Here is a 17,772-nt window from a genome sequence, read left to right as displayed (position 1 = left end):
TACTTCAACGCATTTGGGCGGGGGGGGGGGGGGGGGGGGGGGGTGGTGGTGGTGCGGAGGTGTGTGTGGCATATGTGACTTGTCCAGAAATGCTCAAGAATGTTAATAAGCAAGTACGTTGGTTACCAATCTATTTTGCACAATATTTTTGTCAATCAGTCACTTTGTGTGAGGGCGTTTCTTTATATCGAAAAATACAAAAATCAGAAAGCACTGAAGAAAACTGATTTTAAAAACAAAATGTTTTTGGGGCGGCACAGTGGCTAGCACTGCTGCCTCACAGCTCACTGTCTGTGTGGAGTTTGCACATTCTCCCTGTGTCTGCATGGGTTTTCTCCAGGTGCTCTGGTTTCCTCCCACACTCCGAACATGTGCGGGTTAGGTTGATTGGCCAGGCTAAATTGCCTCTTAGTGTCCCGGGATATATAGGTTAGAGGAATTAGCAGGGTAAATATGCGGGGTGACGGAGATAGGGCCTGGGTGGGATTGTTGTTGGTGCAGACTCGATGGGCCGAATGGCCTCCTTCTGCACTGTAGGGTTTCTATGATGAAACATCAACAGCACATTACAGGACATGTTACTGGAAAGAAACATCAACCCATTGCACACCTGAGCCCTAATTCAGTTACCTCATTTGGGTTGATAACATGGAGGAAACAAAGTATCACCTCCTATGGCAGGAATGGGTGGGCTCATTATTAACAAGCCTCCAAATTAAACTTTACTTGATCATAAACAATCACCTGCATCCCCCAGCTCCCCAGAGTTGTGGTTCATATCAGCTTTGCACCTTGTACATCCAGCCACCAGCCTGGATGGCTAAACTTCCCGGACAAGTGGCAGGGCTCCTCGACATTGCTCAGGCCCTACAGCTGTTGACTGCAGTGTAAGGGTGGGTGAGATATGTTAGTGGCATCGTAATCCCCTCAGCCTTTGTATCCTTTCCCCCTCGAAGCATAAACCCCTTACAATGTACCACCCAATGGCTGACGGTCCAGGAGTAGCTCTCATCCTCATCTAGGAACATCACTTTCGTCCCGTGTTAACTCAGTGGTTGCTCCCCCACCCAGCACCTTCAAGCGAGCACCCAGATTCCCTCTCAGACCTAGCACTAACACCCAGCAAAGGTGCCTTGAGCTGCGGAAGGTCACACTAATGCCTCACACTGCCCTCCTACAAAAAGCCGCACTAATGCTATCCTCCCAACGCCCACCCAGGACCAGAGGCCCACACCAGGCCTGCACCTAACACCGTTTCCCACCATCTCGATACTCAGCACCCACATCCCATCCCCCGCTGCCCCCCCAGCCCAAGAATGTCTTATCTGTCTCCTCCCTAGCCTCTCTGGTGTCCCCTCTCCACAGGACTACCTGGTGGGTCGTGGTGATCTGCATGCTTACCTCCAATATCCCCCCTAGGAAGTGAGGTTTCCAAGTTCACGTTTGTAAACCATGCCGGCATGAGGTTTTACTGTCTAATAAAGGTGAAAGTCATGACAGGTTGGAGATTACATTTTATGATTTTCCCGACCTTTGTTGGTGGGAACCTCATTATGTTGCCTGCGAGGGGTGGGGAAACGCGTGATATTTTGGGCCTATGTTCCCATTTACACACATGGCTATCACAGGCTCAAAATCACTCCCTAGAGAGCAGTTTTATGTCTGTTTTTTGCAACTGGGACAAAGTGCTGGATCACTGAGGTCAGTCTTTCACCCAACCATCCTAACTTTGGCAGCATCTGTGCTGCCTCTGAATTGTTTCCAGGGTTGGTGGGCACAGCTCCCATTGCACCCCTATTCCCAAAACGAAAATCCGACCATAGGGACTGTTTTCCAGGAGCTGGGTTCGCAGATCTGGCAATTCTGCCCTCCCAATCCAGGCATGAAAATTCAGTCTTTGCTGTCTGAACTGCTTTGCTCCTCCTGTAGATACGCAGAGAGACCTGGGTGTGCAAGTCCACAGATCCTTGAAGGTGATGTCACAGGTGGAGAAGGTGGTGAAGAAGGCATATGGCATGCTTGCCTTTATAGGACGGGGCATAGAGTATAAAAGTTGGGGTCTGATGTTGCATATGTATAGAACGTTGGTTCAGCCGCATTTGGAATACTGCGTCCAGTTCTGGTCGCCACACTACCAGAAGGACGTGGAGGCTTTGGAGAGAGTACAGAGGAGGTTTACCAGGATGTTGCCTGATATGGAGGGGCTTAGTTATGAGGAGAGATTGGGTAAACTGGGGTTGTTCTCCCTGGAAAGACAGAGGATGAGGGGAGACTTAATAGAGGTATATAAAATTATGAAAAGCATAGATAGGGTGAACTGTGGGAAGCTTTTCCCCAGGTCGGTGGTGACGTTCACGAGGGGCCATAGGTTCAAGGTGAAGGGGGGGAGGTTTAACACAGATATCAGAAGGACATATTTTACACAGAGGGTGGTGGGGGCCTGGAATGCGCTGCCAGGCAAGGTGGTGGAGGTGGACACACTGGGAACGTTTAAGACTTATCTAGATAGCCACATGAACGGAGTGGGAATGGAGGGATACAAAAGAATGGTCTAGTTTGGACCAGGGAGCGGCGTGGGCTTGGAGGGCCGAAGGGCCTGTTCCTGTGCTGTATTGTTCTTTGTTCCTCCAAAACCTGTAAGTACTGCAATTGAATAGATGAAACAGTATGAAGTTGAATACTTACACGATAAATATGCACCAGAAAATTTTTCAGAAAAAAATAGCATGTCCATTCCAGTGTAAATGTTTAATGGCATGATAAGTCTTGATTACTGTCAAACTTCTCTGGTACTGAAAATGAACTTTGACATGAATGGAATCCCATTCTTTCAGATTTTAATTGCTTTAAAATTTAAATAAAATGATTTTTCTTTACATTTTCTTTCTGTCTCCATCTCTCTCAATCTTTGTTTCACTTTCTGTACCTGATTTTATGATTGAATTCTGACTGACATTTCTTGGTTCAGACTCTCCTTGTTCATTAACAATCTTTCAATATTATTGGTTAAGGAGGTCCACCCTTGTTCACACATGCCAAATTCCCTGTAAAAGGTGTCATGGCATTTGTCTTTCTAATTGCAATAAGTTCAAGTGCAAAATTTCCTGAAAGTCTGTGAGCAAGCTTAAGCTATGCATTTGCTGCTGAGAGCAAAATCCAGCCCAATGTATTGCAAGCTAATTATACTCTGAATTTCAAATAACTATCATTGGTGATTATGTGCAATTAATTTAATTGCTAAATAATGTTTTCCAGATAATGTGTTTGAGCCAAAAGATTTATCCATTGAGTCACATAATTCCATCTACATATGCATCGTCCCAAGAGTAAAACCACATGAACTGCACATTATATAGAATTTTTGACAATATTAGATTACATTTTGATTGGGATGCAACACACAAAATGCTTCACACAAGGTTAATGAGGAGATTAAAAAATTAAAATTAACATGCTGGATATCTTTTCAAGCATCTCACCTTATCATCTATCATATCCAGGCTCTGCCAAGATAGCAAGAAAAATGAAGGAAGAATATTTCAGAACACAAAAAAGTAAGCAAATACATTAACAAAACTTATTAGTTCTCAAATGACCAGCAGAAACAACTTCCCCAATTTGGAACATTTTTTCTTTCACACACCAAAAAATGAAGATCAATCTGTTGCACTGAGTTATGAGAAAAAATAATATTGCTCTTTTTAAAAACAATGTTGCAACTCAAATGGTCTTACTTTCATTCCAGAATGGCAGCCTTGCTATCTTCATGTTTTAGCAACTGTTTCTTAAATGATTCCAGGATGCAGAATGTATTTAAGGAATTACATAATGTCTGGCAAGATGTCAAGATTGGTATTCTAGAGAAATTAGATCATATAAGCCACACAGCCTTCTTCGACTAAATCTTTCCAGTTATTTTCTGTTTTAATCTTGTCCCCGTTTTCATGGGCAGGTTGGGACTGAGAGGTATAATGTGATAGACAACTGATGACAGTGCAGGGAATGGCAAACTTTTCCATGTTCAATACCATTGATTGGGCGACTGGGATTGGACAGTTGGGATTGGGAGAATGGGATTGAGGGGTTGGAATTGGGTAAATGGGATTTGAAGATTGGGATTGGACAGTTGGGATTAGGTAGATGGGATTCAGAGAGTAGAACTGGGTGATTGAGATTCAGAGGTTGGGATTGGATGAATGGGATTGGGATGTTGGGATTGGAGAATGAGATTGGGAGAATGGGATTGGACAGTTGGGATTGGGAGAATGGGATTGGACAGTTGGGATTGGGAGAATGGGATTGGACAGTTGGGATTGGGATAATTGGATTGGGAGAATAGGATTGGGATGTTGGGATTGGACAATTGGGATTGAGGGGTTGGAATTGGGTAAATGGGATTTGAAGATTGGGATTGGACAGTTGGGATTAGGTAGATGGGATTTGGAGGGTAGAATTGGGTGATTGGAATTGGGTGAATGGGATTCAGAGGTTGGGATTGGGTGAATGGAATTGGGATGTTGGGATTGAGAGGTTGGGGCTGAGGGGTTGGGATTGGGAGGATGGGATTGGGTGATTGGGATTGCAGGTTTTTGGATTGGGTGAATGGGATTGGGATTGAGGGGTTGGGATTGGACGAATGGAATTGGGAGGATAGAAGGGCGGCATGGTAGCACAGTGGTTAGCACTGCTGCTTCACAGCTCCAGGGTCCTGGGTTCGATTCCTGGCTCGGGTCACTGTCTGTGTGGAGTTTGCACATTCTCCTCGTGTCTGCGTGGGTTTCCTCCGGGTGCTCCGGTTTCCTCCCACAGTCCGGAGATGTGCGGGTTAGGTTGATTGGCCAGGTTACAAATTGTCCCTGAGATGCGTAGTTAGAGGGATTAGCGGGTAAATATGTGGGGGTAGGGCCTGGGTGGGATTGTGGTCGGTGCAGACTCGATGGGCCAAATGGCCTCCTTCTGCACTGTAGGGTTTCTATGATTTTTTCTATGATCTGTCCCAGGTTGAACATAGCACATAGACCAGATGCAGAGCAGAGCAGAACACCTTATGGAATTCAAAATGCTGAAATGAAGTCCTGCCCAATTTAATGACAGGACTGCATTTGGATATTTTTTGTCCACTTCAGAGGGTCTAAAAGAGGAGGTGATGTCGCATTATTAAGGAGTCAGTTACTGCAGTAAGGAGGGATGATATCTTGGAAGGGTATTCAAATGAAGCTTTGTGGGTAAAGTTCAAGAATAAAAAGTGGGCAGTCACATTCCTGGGAGTATCCTAGGCCCCCAAACAGTCAGAGAGCAAGAGAAGCAGATATGTAAACAATTCACTGAGGTGTGTAAAAATAATAATAATGGGGGTTTCAACCTGCCCAACATCAATTCGGATAGTCATAGTTTAAAGGGTTTAGAGGGGGCAGATTTCTTGAAATGTATTCAGTAGAACTTTTCCTGTCAATATGTTGAAGGTCCAACACAGGAAGGCACAGTGCTGGATCCAATTCTGGGGAATGAAGTTGGACAGGTTTTCAAGGTGGCAGTGGAGGAGCATTTTAGTAACAGCGACCACAACACAGTATGATTTAAGTTTGTTATAGAAAAGGAAAAAGATGGGCTGCAAAAAACGGTTTTGGGTTGAGAGAAGGTAGATTTTATTAAGATAAAGCAGAATCTAGCCAAAGTAGATGGGAACAGCTTCTTGTGGGAAAATCAACAGCAGAGAAGTGGAGGGCGTTCATAATGGAAATGGGAGAGTACAGATCCAACATGTTCCCCGTTGGGTGAAGTATAAGAGCAAAAAGCCCAGAAAACCTTGGATGTCTTAGGAATATTCAGGACCGGCTAAAAAGCAAAAAAGGGAGTAAATAAGGGGCTTAAGGGTACTCATGGCAGGACAGCTTGCACCTGTGATATGCTCCTCCCATGCTATGTGGCAAATTATCGAAGCTTCAGCAGCCCCTGGTGACCATGTGTGCAGGAAGCTAACCGCATTTCGGATCTGGAGCTGAGGGTGGATACATTATGGAGCATCCACGATGCTGAGCAAGTCGTGCAAAGCATGTTCAATGAGGTGGTTACACCGCAGGTGAAGATTTAACAGGCATAAAAGGCATGGGTGACCACCAGATAGAGTAGAGGAAGGCAGGCAGTGCAGGACTACCCTGTGGCCATCCCCCTTTCTAGCAGATATACTGTTTTGGACACTGTTGGGGGAGATGACTGTGCAGAGGTAAGCAATGGCACCCAACAGATGACATCTTAGAAGACTCTTCTAATGAAGCCATAATGGGTAGAACTTAAAACCAAAAAGGAGCGATCACATTGCTGGGAGTGTTCTATAAGCCCCTAACAGTCTGTGGGAAATAGAAGAGCAGATATGTAAGCAAATTTCAGAGAAATAAAATAGGATAGTGAGAATGGGGATTTCAACTTCCCAACTTTAACTGGAGTAGTCATAGTGTGAAAGGTTGAGAGTTTAAAGGTAGCGGAATTCTTAAAAATGCATCCAAGAAAATTGTTTAAGCTAATACGTAGAAGGTGCGACAAGAGAGAGGCCAGCCCAGGACTTAATTTTAGGTAACAAAGCCGGGCAAATGATTGAAGTATCAGTGGGGGAGCATTTTGCAGACAGCAATCATAACTCCCATTAGATTCAAGATTGTTATGGAAAAGGACAAGGATGAGCCAGAAATCAAAGTTCTAAACTGGGGGAAGGCTGATTTTCATAAGATTAGATATGATTTGACCAGAGTGGAGTGGGAGCAGGCATTTTTAGGTAAATCTGTGATGGAACAGTGTGACATGTTCAAGAAGGAAATAGGGAGATTATACGGCCAACCTGTTTCAATAAAGAAAAAGGATGGCACCAACAAATCCAGTGAACCTGGGCTATCAAGGGATATACAGCATTGGATAATTTGAAAAAGGGAAGCTTACAGCAGATATCGAGGGCTCAAAATAGCAGAAGCCCTAGAGGAGTATAGAATGTGTAAGAGGGAACTTAAAAGGAAATTAAGATATACTGGCAGATACAATAAAGGAAAGTCCTAAAGAGAAAATGCTGGAAAATCTTAGCAGGTCTGGCAGCATAAGGAGAGAAAAGAGCTGACGTTTTGAGTCCAGATGACCCTTTGTCAAAGAAATGTGTGTGGGGAACCGGAGGACAAAGATAGGGTTCTAAATGAATACTTTGTGTCGGTGTTCAGTAGTGAGAGAGATGATGTGGGTATAGAAATCAGGTAGAAGTACTGTAATACAGTTAAAGAAATTAACATAGAATGAGAGGAGGTTCTGAGGAATCTAGCAGGCTTAAAAGTAGATAAATCTCCAGGACCGGATGAAATGTGTCCCAGGGTATTGAGTGAGGCAAGGGTGGAAATAACAGGGGCACTAGCAATGATTTTCAATTCTTCTCTGGCCATAGGAAAGATGCCAGAGAACTAGGTGGGGAAGGGATAAACCAGAAAACTACTCGCCGGTCAATCTAACCTCAGTGGTGGAGAAACTATTGGAAGCAATTCGGAGAAACAGAACTAATTTGCATTTGGAGATGCAGGGATCAATCAAGGGCAGTCAGCATGGTTTTATTAAGGGGAGGTCATATCTAACCAACTTGACTGAATTTTGCAAAGATGAGGGCAATGCATTTGAAGTAATCTTCTTGGACTTCATAAGGCTTTTGACAGGGTACCACATGGGAGACTGATAGCGAAGATAAGAGCCTATGGGATCCAAAGAAATTTGGCAAGTTGGATCCAAAATTGGCTGAGTGGCAGAAAGCAGAGGGTGATGATTGAGAGGTATATTTTGTTTGGAAGATTATGCCCAGTGGGATCTCACAGGGATCAGTTTTGGGGCTCTTGCTTCTGTGGTTTTGATAAATGATTTAGACTTAAATGTAGGAGGGCTGATCAATAAGTTTGCGGATGGTATGAAAATTGGTAGGGTGGTAAATAGTGAGGTGGATAGCCTTAGATTACAGGAGAATATAAACGGGTTGGTCAGACTGGTTGATTCGTAGCAAATGGAATTCAATCTGGATACGTGTGAGGTGATGCACTTGAGCAGGACAAACAAGACAAGGGAATACATGATTACCAGCAGGACCTTGGGAAGCACCAACGATCAGAGAGACCATGGTGTGCATGTACACCTGTCCCTTAAGGTAGCAGGACAGGTGAATAAAGTGATTAAGGCAGCATATGGTATACTTGCCTTTATTAGCCGAGGTATAGAGTTTAAGAGCAGGGAGGTCATGCTGGAACTATATAGAAGGTTGGTTAGGTCACAGCTACAGTATTGTATGTGTATGCAGTTCTGGAATAAACATTATAGGAGGAATGTGATAGCACTGGAAAGGTGCAATGGAAATTTACCAAGATGTTGTCTCAGCTGGAGAGTTTTACTTATGAAGAAATTGGAAGAAAGACTGGGGTTGTTTTCCTTGGAGCAGAGAGACTGAGAGGGGGACATGATTGAGATGTATGAAAATATTAGGGGCATAGATAACGTAGACAAGGGATATAAGGCGAGGTGCAGGAAGTTTAGAGGACAAACCTTTTCACCCAAAGGGGGTGGAGACAGACCCTCATGGCATTTAAGAAGAATTTAGATGTGCACTTGTGATGCCAAGGCATACAAGCCTATGGACCAAGTGCTAGGAAATGGGATTAGAATAGTTGGTCAGTTTGTCTTTGACTGGCGCAGAATTGATGGGTCAAAGGGCCTTTTTCGGTGCTGTAGACCTCTATGACTTTTTACAGTCAACATGGCTTTGTCAGAGGGAGGTCATGCCTAACAAATTTGATTGAATTTTTCAAGGTGGTGATCGGGTGTGTAGATGAGAGTAGTGAATTTGATGTAGTTTATTTGGATTTTAGCAAAGCCTTTGACATGGGAAATTGATAAAGGTAAAAGCGCATGGAATCCAGAGTAACTTGATAAGTTAGATCCAAAACTGGCTTACTGGTAGGACCGTAAGAAGTCTCACCACACCAGGTTAAAGTCCAACAGGTTTATTTGGTAGCAAATACCATAAGCTTTCGGAGCGCTGCCCCTTTGTCAGATGGAGTGGAAATCTGTTCTCCAACAGTGCACAGAGACACAGAAATCAAGTTACAGAATACTAATTAGAATGCAAATCTCTACAGCCAGCCAGGTCTTAAAGGTACAGATAATGTGGGTGGAGGGAACATTAAACACAGGTTAAAGAGATGTGTATTGTCTCCAGACAGAACAGCTAGTGAGATTCTGCAAGATCAGGGGGAAAGCTGTGGGGGTTACTGATAATGTGACATAAATCCAACATCCCGGTTTAGGCCGTCCTCATGTGTGCGGAACTTGGCTATCAGTTTCTGCTCAGCGACTCTGCGCTGTCGTGTGTCGTGAAGGCCGCCTTGGAGAACGCTTACCTGAAGATCCAAGGCTGAATGCCCGTGACTGCTGAAGTGCTCCCCCACAGGAAGAGAACAGTCTTGCCTGGTGATTGTCGAGCGGTGTTCATTCATCCGTTGTCGTAGCATCTGCATGGTTTCCCCAATGTACCATGCCTCGGGACATGGTACATTGGGGAAACCATGCAGACGCTACGATTTATGTCACATTATCAGTAACCCCCACAGCTTTCCCCCGATCTTGCAGAATCTTACTAGCTGTTCTGTCTGGAGACAATACACATCTCTTTAACCTGTGTTTAATGTTCCCTCCACCCACATTATCTGTACCTTTAAGACCTGGCTGGCTGTAGAGATTTGCATTCTAATTAGTATTCTGTAACTTGATTTCTGTGTCTCTGTGCACTGTTGGAGAACAGATTTCCACTCCATCTGACAAAGGGGCAGCGCTCCGAAAGCTTATGGTATTTGCTACCAAATAAACCTGTTGGACTTTAACCTGGTGTGGTGAGACTTCTTACTGTGCTTACCCCAGTCCAACGCCGGCATCTCCACATCATTACTGGTAGGACACAGAGGTTGGTTGTAGAAGGCTGCTTGTGTGACTGGAGGACGGTGTCCAGTGGCAAATCACAGGATTCACTGCTAAGTCCCTTATTTTTCGTGATACACAGAGATGAGAATGTGGTGCGGGGGGGTGGGGAACGATAAGAAAGTTTGCAGATGATGCAAAGGTTGGTAGGGTAGTTAAGAGTGAGAAGAAGGTCTTAGGTTGAAGGAAGATATTGACGGATTGGTTAGATGGACAGATCAGTACCAGATGGAATTTAACCCGAAGAAATGCGAGGTGACGCACTTTGGAAGGAATAACAAGACAAGGGAGTACTCAATGAATGGCAGGACACTAGGAAGCTCAGAGAAACAGAGGGATCTTAGGGTGCTTGTCCACAGATCCCTGAAGGTGGCAGGACAGATTAATTGGATAATCAAAAAGGTGTACAAGACATTTTGCTTTTATCAGTCATGGTATAGATTATAAGAGCAGGAAGGTTATGTTGGAGCTATACAAATGTGGTTAGGCCACAGCTGGAGTATAGTGTGCTGTTATGGTTGCTTCACTATAGGAAGGATGTGATTGCATCGGAGAGGGTGCAGAGGAGATTCATCAGGATATTGCCTGGAATGGCGCATTTGAGCTATGAAGAGAGGTTGGATAGGCTTGGGTTGTTTTATTTAGAGCAGAGGGGGCTGAAGGGGGACCTGATTGAGGCGTATAAGATTGAGGGGTATGGACAGGGTGGATAGGAAGCAGCTGTTCCCCTTAGTTGAAGGGTCAATAGTGAGGAGGAATAATTTTAAAGGTGAGGGACAGCAGGTTTAGAGGGGATTTGAGGATAACTTTTTTCACACAGAGGGTGGGGGGGTGCGCTGTAATGCACTGCCCTGGAGGGTAGTAGAGGCGGGAAATTTCAAAACCTTCAAATGTGAAACATGTAATTGGAATGTCATAACATTCAAGATGATGGGTCAAGTGCTGTAAAGTTTAAGTTTATTTATTAGTGTCATAAGTAGGTTTACATTAACACTGCAATGAAGTTACTGTGAAAATCCCCTAGTCGCCACACTCCGGCAGCACCTGTTTGGGTACACAGAGGGAAAATTTAGCATGGCCAATGCACCTAACCCGTGTGTCTTTCGGAGTGTGGGAGGAAACTGGAGCACCCGAAAGAAACCCACGTAGACATGGGGAGAACGTGCAGACTCTGCACGGGCAGTCATCCAAGTCAGGAATCGAACCTGGGTCCCTGATGCTGAGGGACAGCAGTGCTAACCACTGTGCCACCTTGCCGCCACACTGTGCCACAAAACTGAATAGTGAGTCAGCCAGGAAAAGTAGGATGGGCTGAAGGGCTTCTTCTGTAGTATATGACTCTATGACTGCCTGACATATTGAGAGGCTGGCTTGCCATTGTGTAGTACAGCCTGCAATAAAAGGCTGAAACTAGGAAGCAGCTGTCTGGAAGGGAAGGGAGATTGGATTGCAGGAAGCTGTGTAGTGTGCTTTGGACTGCAGATTCATGAGATTGTGAATTGGGCTTCAGACTGCAGAGTGAGAGATTGTGGAGAGTCTTTCAGACTACAGGCTGGAGAGATTCTGGCATGGCCTTTGGGGTGTTGGTTGGGGAGATCGCAAAAAGGCTTTGGGCAGGATTTTATGGCCTCGCTTGACATTTCCTGCCCTTTGTCTGCCCTTGGGGCGGCACGGTAGCACAGTGGTTAGCACTGCTGCTTCACAGCTCCAGGGTCCCGGGTTCGATTCCCGGCTCAGGTCACTGTCTGTGTGGAGTTTGCACATTCTCCTCGTGTCTGCGTGGGTTTCCTCCGGGTGCTCCGGTTTCCTCCCACAGTCCAAAGATGTGCAGGTTAGGTTGATTGGCCAGGTTAAAAATTGCCCCTTAGAGTCCTGAGATGCATAGGTTAGTGGGATTAGCGGGTAAATATGTGGGGGTAGGGCCTGGGTGGGATTGTGGTCGGTGCAGACTCGATGGGCCGAATGGCCTCCTTCTGCACTGTAGGGTTTCTATGATTCTATGATTTCACCCGCTCCGATTCTGTGGCGGGCAGGGCAGGGCGGTAGAAGTCCGCCGCTTCAGTCCATGGGTTGGGGAGATTGTAGAGAGTGCTTAAGACTAGAAGTTGTGGAGATTGTGGATTGGGGAAAACTTGGGAGTGGGGGATTGAGGGAGATTATGGCATGGACTGTGGTTTGAGATTGGGGTGACCACTGTGGGTGGGGGCAATATTGGATTGTGCATCACAGGAAGTTGGGAAACTTAATCGTGGAGAGGCAGGCTTATTGCAGCTTGGAGGGTTGCAGGAAACATTCTTGTGTCTTTCAGTCCACAGCAATGCAGGAAAGACATTTATCTGCTAGCTCCAACTATTCCAGCCTCTCTTTAGTTGCTTGGTTTTCCCTGAGCCTTGGGAACCTGATCCATACCATTAAACGCCAAGTCTGTTAAAATCTGAGGCACACACCCTCACTAGCATATTTAAATTACTGACCTGCCAATCTACAGCAGATCTCACTTACTTCACCCCCATGACCTGCCTGGTTTAAATAAGTATGGTGGTGGCAGATTGGACTCAGGTTTCACTTTTTTTGCTGAATTTAATTGCACTCTCCCCCTCGCAAACCGATACCCAATCAAATCATCCAGTCAGCTTTTTTTTCAAATACTCTATAAGCAGCATGTTAATTTCACACACAACAAAAACAGAAAATTCAGGAAAATCTCAGCAGGTCTGATAGCACCTGTGGAGAGAGAACAGTGTCAATGTTTCGAGTCTGGACGACTCTTCGTCAGAGATGCTGAAACTTTCCAGCATTTTCTGGGGTTTTTTCAGATTCCAGCATCTGCAGTAATTTGCTTTTATCTTAATGTTAGTTTCATTGGTGGGCAGGAAATGCCACAGCATCTGTAATGCATCATGCAAGGCTATTTGCAGCCCAACATTCATGTACAGTTCCAGCAGATAGTGCAAAAGCACCCTGGAATCATTGAGTTTGCCTCATTAACATTCATATTATTCCATTCAGTTTCATTAAACTGGGCCATGGGGAAAAGTACTGCATTCCTAAGGAATAAATTTAGCTTCTAACAGAATGATATTGCAACACTTTGGAGTAACCACCATGCAATCATAATCATCACAGTTCCCTCATCAGAGAGTAGATGGTAGCAAATGTTATTTCCTGACACGAATGGAAGGAAATTGAGAGAGATGGACACCAGGCTATTCCTGCCATCATTATAAATGCATTATTGGCACAGACTGGAAGCAGATCAATCATCAGTCTCAGTTGGACCAGTGCACCGTACAAGGCAATGCAAAAAAAGAGAAAGTTGAGAAAACTCCTGTCCAGCAAAAAGCTGGGATTGGGGATGGGGTGTGGTTTGGTCCCATGTAAAGACTGACAATAAAATAGACAAAGGTTTTTCAGTTTTGCTTTATCTGTTCACAATTTACTTACCTCATCAGAGGATAGCGCCAAAATGGGGGAGCGCCCTGTAGAATTTGGTTCTGCAACCAATCCACTCAAATCAGCAGAACTTGTACTACTGGGGCTAAAGTCATCAATGAAGGTGAAATTCTGTAAATCAAAGATTCTGAATGGTAACAAGTTCTTTAGTGGATGCAACTTGCATGAGATTTAAATGAATACTTAAAATAATAATAGTATTCATCTTTAAAATGCAATCTCTACTGAAATCAGTAAGAGATGATGAAAGCCATGTAAAGTAAATATTGGGTGAGCTGATTCTTTTAATGGAAAATGAAAACACATCTGTTTTCCTTCAATTAATTAACTACTAATGAAATTGCAGGAACAAATGGTTTTGAAAGAGGACTTGGACTTCACCTCATGGGCTATTACAAGAAAAAGTGCAGTCTCTCATTTGTTAAAATAAAAAGTTTGTTTCTTGTTGTCGCAATAGACTTTAGAAATATACTGTGTTGTTTTGCGGTGTGTTTTGCCGTTTTTGTATAAAAACTCTAAAATAATGACATTTTCTGGTTAAAAAAAGTTCTGACCACATATTTTGTTTGAAAATAGTTTAAGAACCTTATTCTGGAGTATGCAAAGCTATTAAAATTCAAATTGTTGTACAAAGCCTTTGAAAGGAGATATACCTGCCAATTTGTCTTTGTCATGCTTTTTTTCTGTGTTTTATGGTGAAAAACAAAAATATAATTTCATTAATATCTTGATAGTCATAGAATGGCAATAGCTTTCTGTCCCCATTCATTATGTCTGAGACAGGAACGCAAATACTGTTTACTATCTCCATCCCCAACAAACATTCTCAGCGCACGAATTCCTACACTTTCTTCCCTATCTCTTTGTATAACAAGTCTTAGTGTCACAGGGACTGTGCAAAGAATTTTGAATTTAAACCCATTCGTTATCACTCTCTCAAAAAACTATCTAAAGCTATTAAGTTGAATTTGGAGCTGAGCATTTCAACATAGGAACAGGAGAAGCTATTAAGAATAAAAACTGAAAATGCTAAAAAAGCTGAACAGATCAAGCAGCATTTTGGAAAGAGAAACAGATTCAACATTTCAAGTTAATAACCTTTCACCAGAATTGGATAAAGTTAAGGGATGCATCAGGTTTTAAGAAAGTTGTGGAAAGGCCAGGGAGGGGAGCAACAAGAATAGGCCATTCAGCATCTTGAGCATATTCCACTATTTGATGAGATTATGGTTTCCCCTTAATAGCTTGAAAACTTGGTTCAAATTACCCGTAATCTCAGGGAATACAATCCTAGTTTGTGCAAAATTGCCCGGTAATTTAAACTTTGGAATCCAGGTATCATTCTGGTAAATCTACCCCACACTTGTTCAAAGGGAATATATCCTTGTTAAGTTATGGTGTCCAGAGATTCTTAGTGCTCCAGGTGAGGTCTAACCAATGCTGTGCATAGCTGAATCATGACTTCAACCTCATTATATTCTAGTCCTCTAGACACAAAGATCAGCATTACATTAGTCTTTTTGATTATTTTCTGTACCTGTCCATGACATTTTAATGCTCTGTTTTCTGAGATCCCAAATCACCACTGTTTCTAGCTTTTGATCATTTAGAAAATACCATGTTCTCTCCACCTTAGGTCCAAAGTGTATGAATTCACATTTACCCACATTGAAATCCATTTGTAACAGCTTTCATTCACAATCTATCTTTGCGTCATCTGCAAAATTGGATATGTGGTTTTCGATCCCATCATCTAAGTTGTTAATTAATATGGTGAACAGGTGAAGCCACAAAACAGATTCACGAGTCACATCCTGCCAAATGGAGATCATCCATTATTTTAATTCACTGTCTCCCACTGCTTAGCAATTTCCTAACCAGGTCAATAATTTGTCTTCAATGGCGTGAACTTCAACTAAAGCTTATAGTCTCTTGTGAGGGACCATTTGAAATTATATGGACTTCTGGAAGTCCATATAATTACCATTCAAAGAAATTCCATAACCACTCCATCTGACGAAGGAGCTGTGCTCCGAAAGCTTATGGTATTTGCTACCAAATAAACCTGTTGGACTTTAACCTGGTGTTGTGAGACTTCTTACTGTCATTACACAGGACCAGATCTAGGACAGCTTGCTCCCTCATAGTTTCCTCAAATAGAACGTAATGGAACCTATCACGGATCTATGAGCTCCTCCTTAAGGCTGCCTTGACCAACTAGGTTTGACCAATCGACAGGTAGATTAAAGTCCCCCCATGATAATTGCCAAACCATTTTTACATGCATCAGTTATTTCCTTATTTATTGCTCGCCCCACCATGGTGTTATTATTTGGCAGGCTATAGACTATGCCTATCAGAGACCTTTTCTCCTTGTTACTTCTCATTTCCACCCAAATGGATTCAACCCTTTTCTCCATAGAACCTATATCATCTCTCACTACCGCCCTAATGTCATCCTTAAATATCAGCGCTACATCACCTTCCCTCATCTTCCTATCTGTCCTTCCGAATAGTCTGATATCCCTGGATATTTAACTCCCAGTCATGACCACCCTGCAACCATGTCTCTATAATGACCACTAAATCATACTCATTCGCGATGATTTGTGTTGTCAACTCATTTACCTTGTTTTGAATGTTACAAGCATTTAGGTAAAGTGCCCTTATGCTAGTTTTTATTTCTTCTTTTTGAATCCTAGCACCTTCATTAATAACATCTCCTAAGCCCTTCTCCCGTTTAACTTTTTTCTGAATTTTCCATGTAGTTGAAACCTTCTCCCCATATGCGAACCTGCTGCTTTGCTTCCTATTAAGCATTATACAGTGGAGCCCCGTTGTAACACGCCCCGATTTAGCGCGAAATCGGATATGACGCGATGAATCATTGGACCCTTTTTTTTACTATTTCCAGTTTAGTGATTTAGCGCGACCCCGATAACATTCACGATAACATTTTATGGACTCCAACCATCGCGTTACAACGGGGCTCCGCTGTACTTCCTGTAGTTTTACCCTTCCCATCCCCCCCACTTGCTAATTTAAATAGATTACCACTCTATTTATCCTTTTCGCTAGAACACTGGTCCCAGATCGGTTCAGGTGAAGACCGTCCCAATGAGACAGATCCCTCCTGTCCAACACTGATGCCAATGCTCCATGAAATGGGGCCCCTCTTTCCCGCACCACTCCTTTAGCCATGTGTTCACTTCCCTAATTTTCTCATCCCTATACCAATTCACACATATTTTGAGTAGTAATCCAGAGATTATAACCCTTGAGGACCTGTTCTTTAATTTAGCTCCTCGTGCCTGATAATCCTCTTTCCTATTCTTACATATGTTGGTTTGTCACAACGTGGACCACAACAACTGGATCCTCCCCCTCCCATTCCAATATCCTTTCAAGCCGCTCAAAGACGTCCCTCACCCTGAAACAAGGAGGCAACATACCATGCAGAACTCAAGATCTGGCTTGCAAAGGATGCTATCAATCCCACTAATTATCGAGTCCCCTCCAACTACCACTTGTCTTTTTGCTCCCCCCTCTTGAATGGCCTCCAGTAACAAGGTGCAGTGATCGGCTAGCTCATCCTCCCTACAGCCGTCTTCCTCATCCACACAGGGAACAATTACCTCATACGTGTTGGATAAGGTCAAGATCCTGAATTCAGGATCCCTTTGATTTGATTTATTGTCACATGTATTAACATATAGTGAAAAGTATTGTTTCTTGCGCGCTATACAGAGAAAACATACCGTTCATAGAGAAGGAAATGAGAGAGTGCAGAATGTAGTGTTACAGTCATAGCTATGGTATAGAGAAAGATCAACTTAATGCAAGGTAAGTCCATTCAAAAGTCTGACAGCAGCAGGGAAGAAGCTGTTCTTGAGTCGGTTTGTACGTGACCTCAGACTTCTGTATCTTTTTCCCGAAGGAAGGTGGTGGAAGAGAGAATGTCCAAGGTGTGTGGGGTCCTTAATTATGCTGGCTGCTTTGCTGAGGCAGCGGGTTGTGTAGACAGAGTCAACGGATGGGAGGCTGGTTTGTGTAATGGATTGGGCTACATTCACGACATGGTATAGTTCCTTGTGGTCTTGGGCAGAGCAAAAGCTATACCAAGCTGTGATACAACCAGAAAGAATGCTTTCTATGGTGCATCTGTAAAAGTTGGTGAGAGTCGTAGCTGACATGCCAAATTTCCTTAGTCTTCTGAGAAAGTAGAGCTTTCTTAACTATAGTATCGGCATGGGAGGACCAGGACAGGTTGTTGGTGATCTTGACACCTAAAAACTTGAAGCTCTCGACCCTTTCTGCTTCATCCCCATTGATGTAAACAGG

General features: G+C 43.6%; 1 protein-coding gene across 17 annotated transcripts in view; it reads right to left on the bottom strand.

Annotated features, from left to right (window-relative positions):
* The window catches only part of ppp1r9a (protein phosphatase 1, regulatory subunit 9A), a 343,843-nt gene that overhangs the window by 8,139 nt on the left and 317,932 nt on the right, over nt 1–17,772 (bottom strand). For 7 of the 17 annotated variants that reach the window (XM_078237727.1, XM_078237839.1, XM_078237770.1 and 4 more), the window contains 2 exons: nt 13,423–13,542; nt 3,480–3,503 (listed from right to left, as the gene is read on the bottom strand). The exons of 4 other annotated variants lie outside the window; for them this stretch is intronic. In XM_078237727.1, coding sequence (XP_078093853.1) covers nt 3,480–3,503; nt 13,423–13,542 — 144 coding nt within the window. The remainder of the gene's footprint in view (nt 1–3,479; nt 3,504–13,422; nt 13,543–17,772) is intronic. 6 more of the 17 variants (XM_078237787.1, XM_078237709.1, XM_078237759.1 and 3 more) reach the window with 2 other exon arrangements.

Source organism: Mustelus asterias, chromosome 2 (genome assembly GCF_964213995.1).
Source record: "Mustelus asterias chromosome 2, sMusAst1.hap1.1, whole genome shotgun sequence".
NCBI classification, from domain to species: Eukaryota; Metazoa; Chordata; class Chondrichthyes; order Carcharhiniformes; family Triakidae; genus Mustelus; species Mustelus asterias.
The sequence above is the reverse complement of the archived record's forward strand: the minus strand, read 5'-3'. Positions and strand labels throughout refer to the sequence as shown.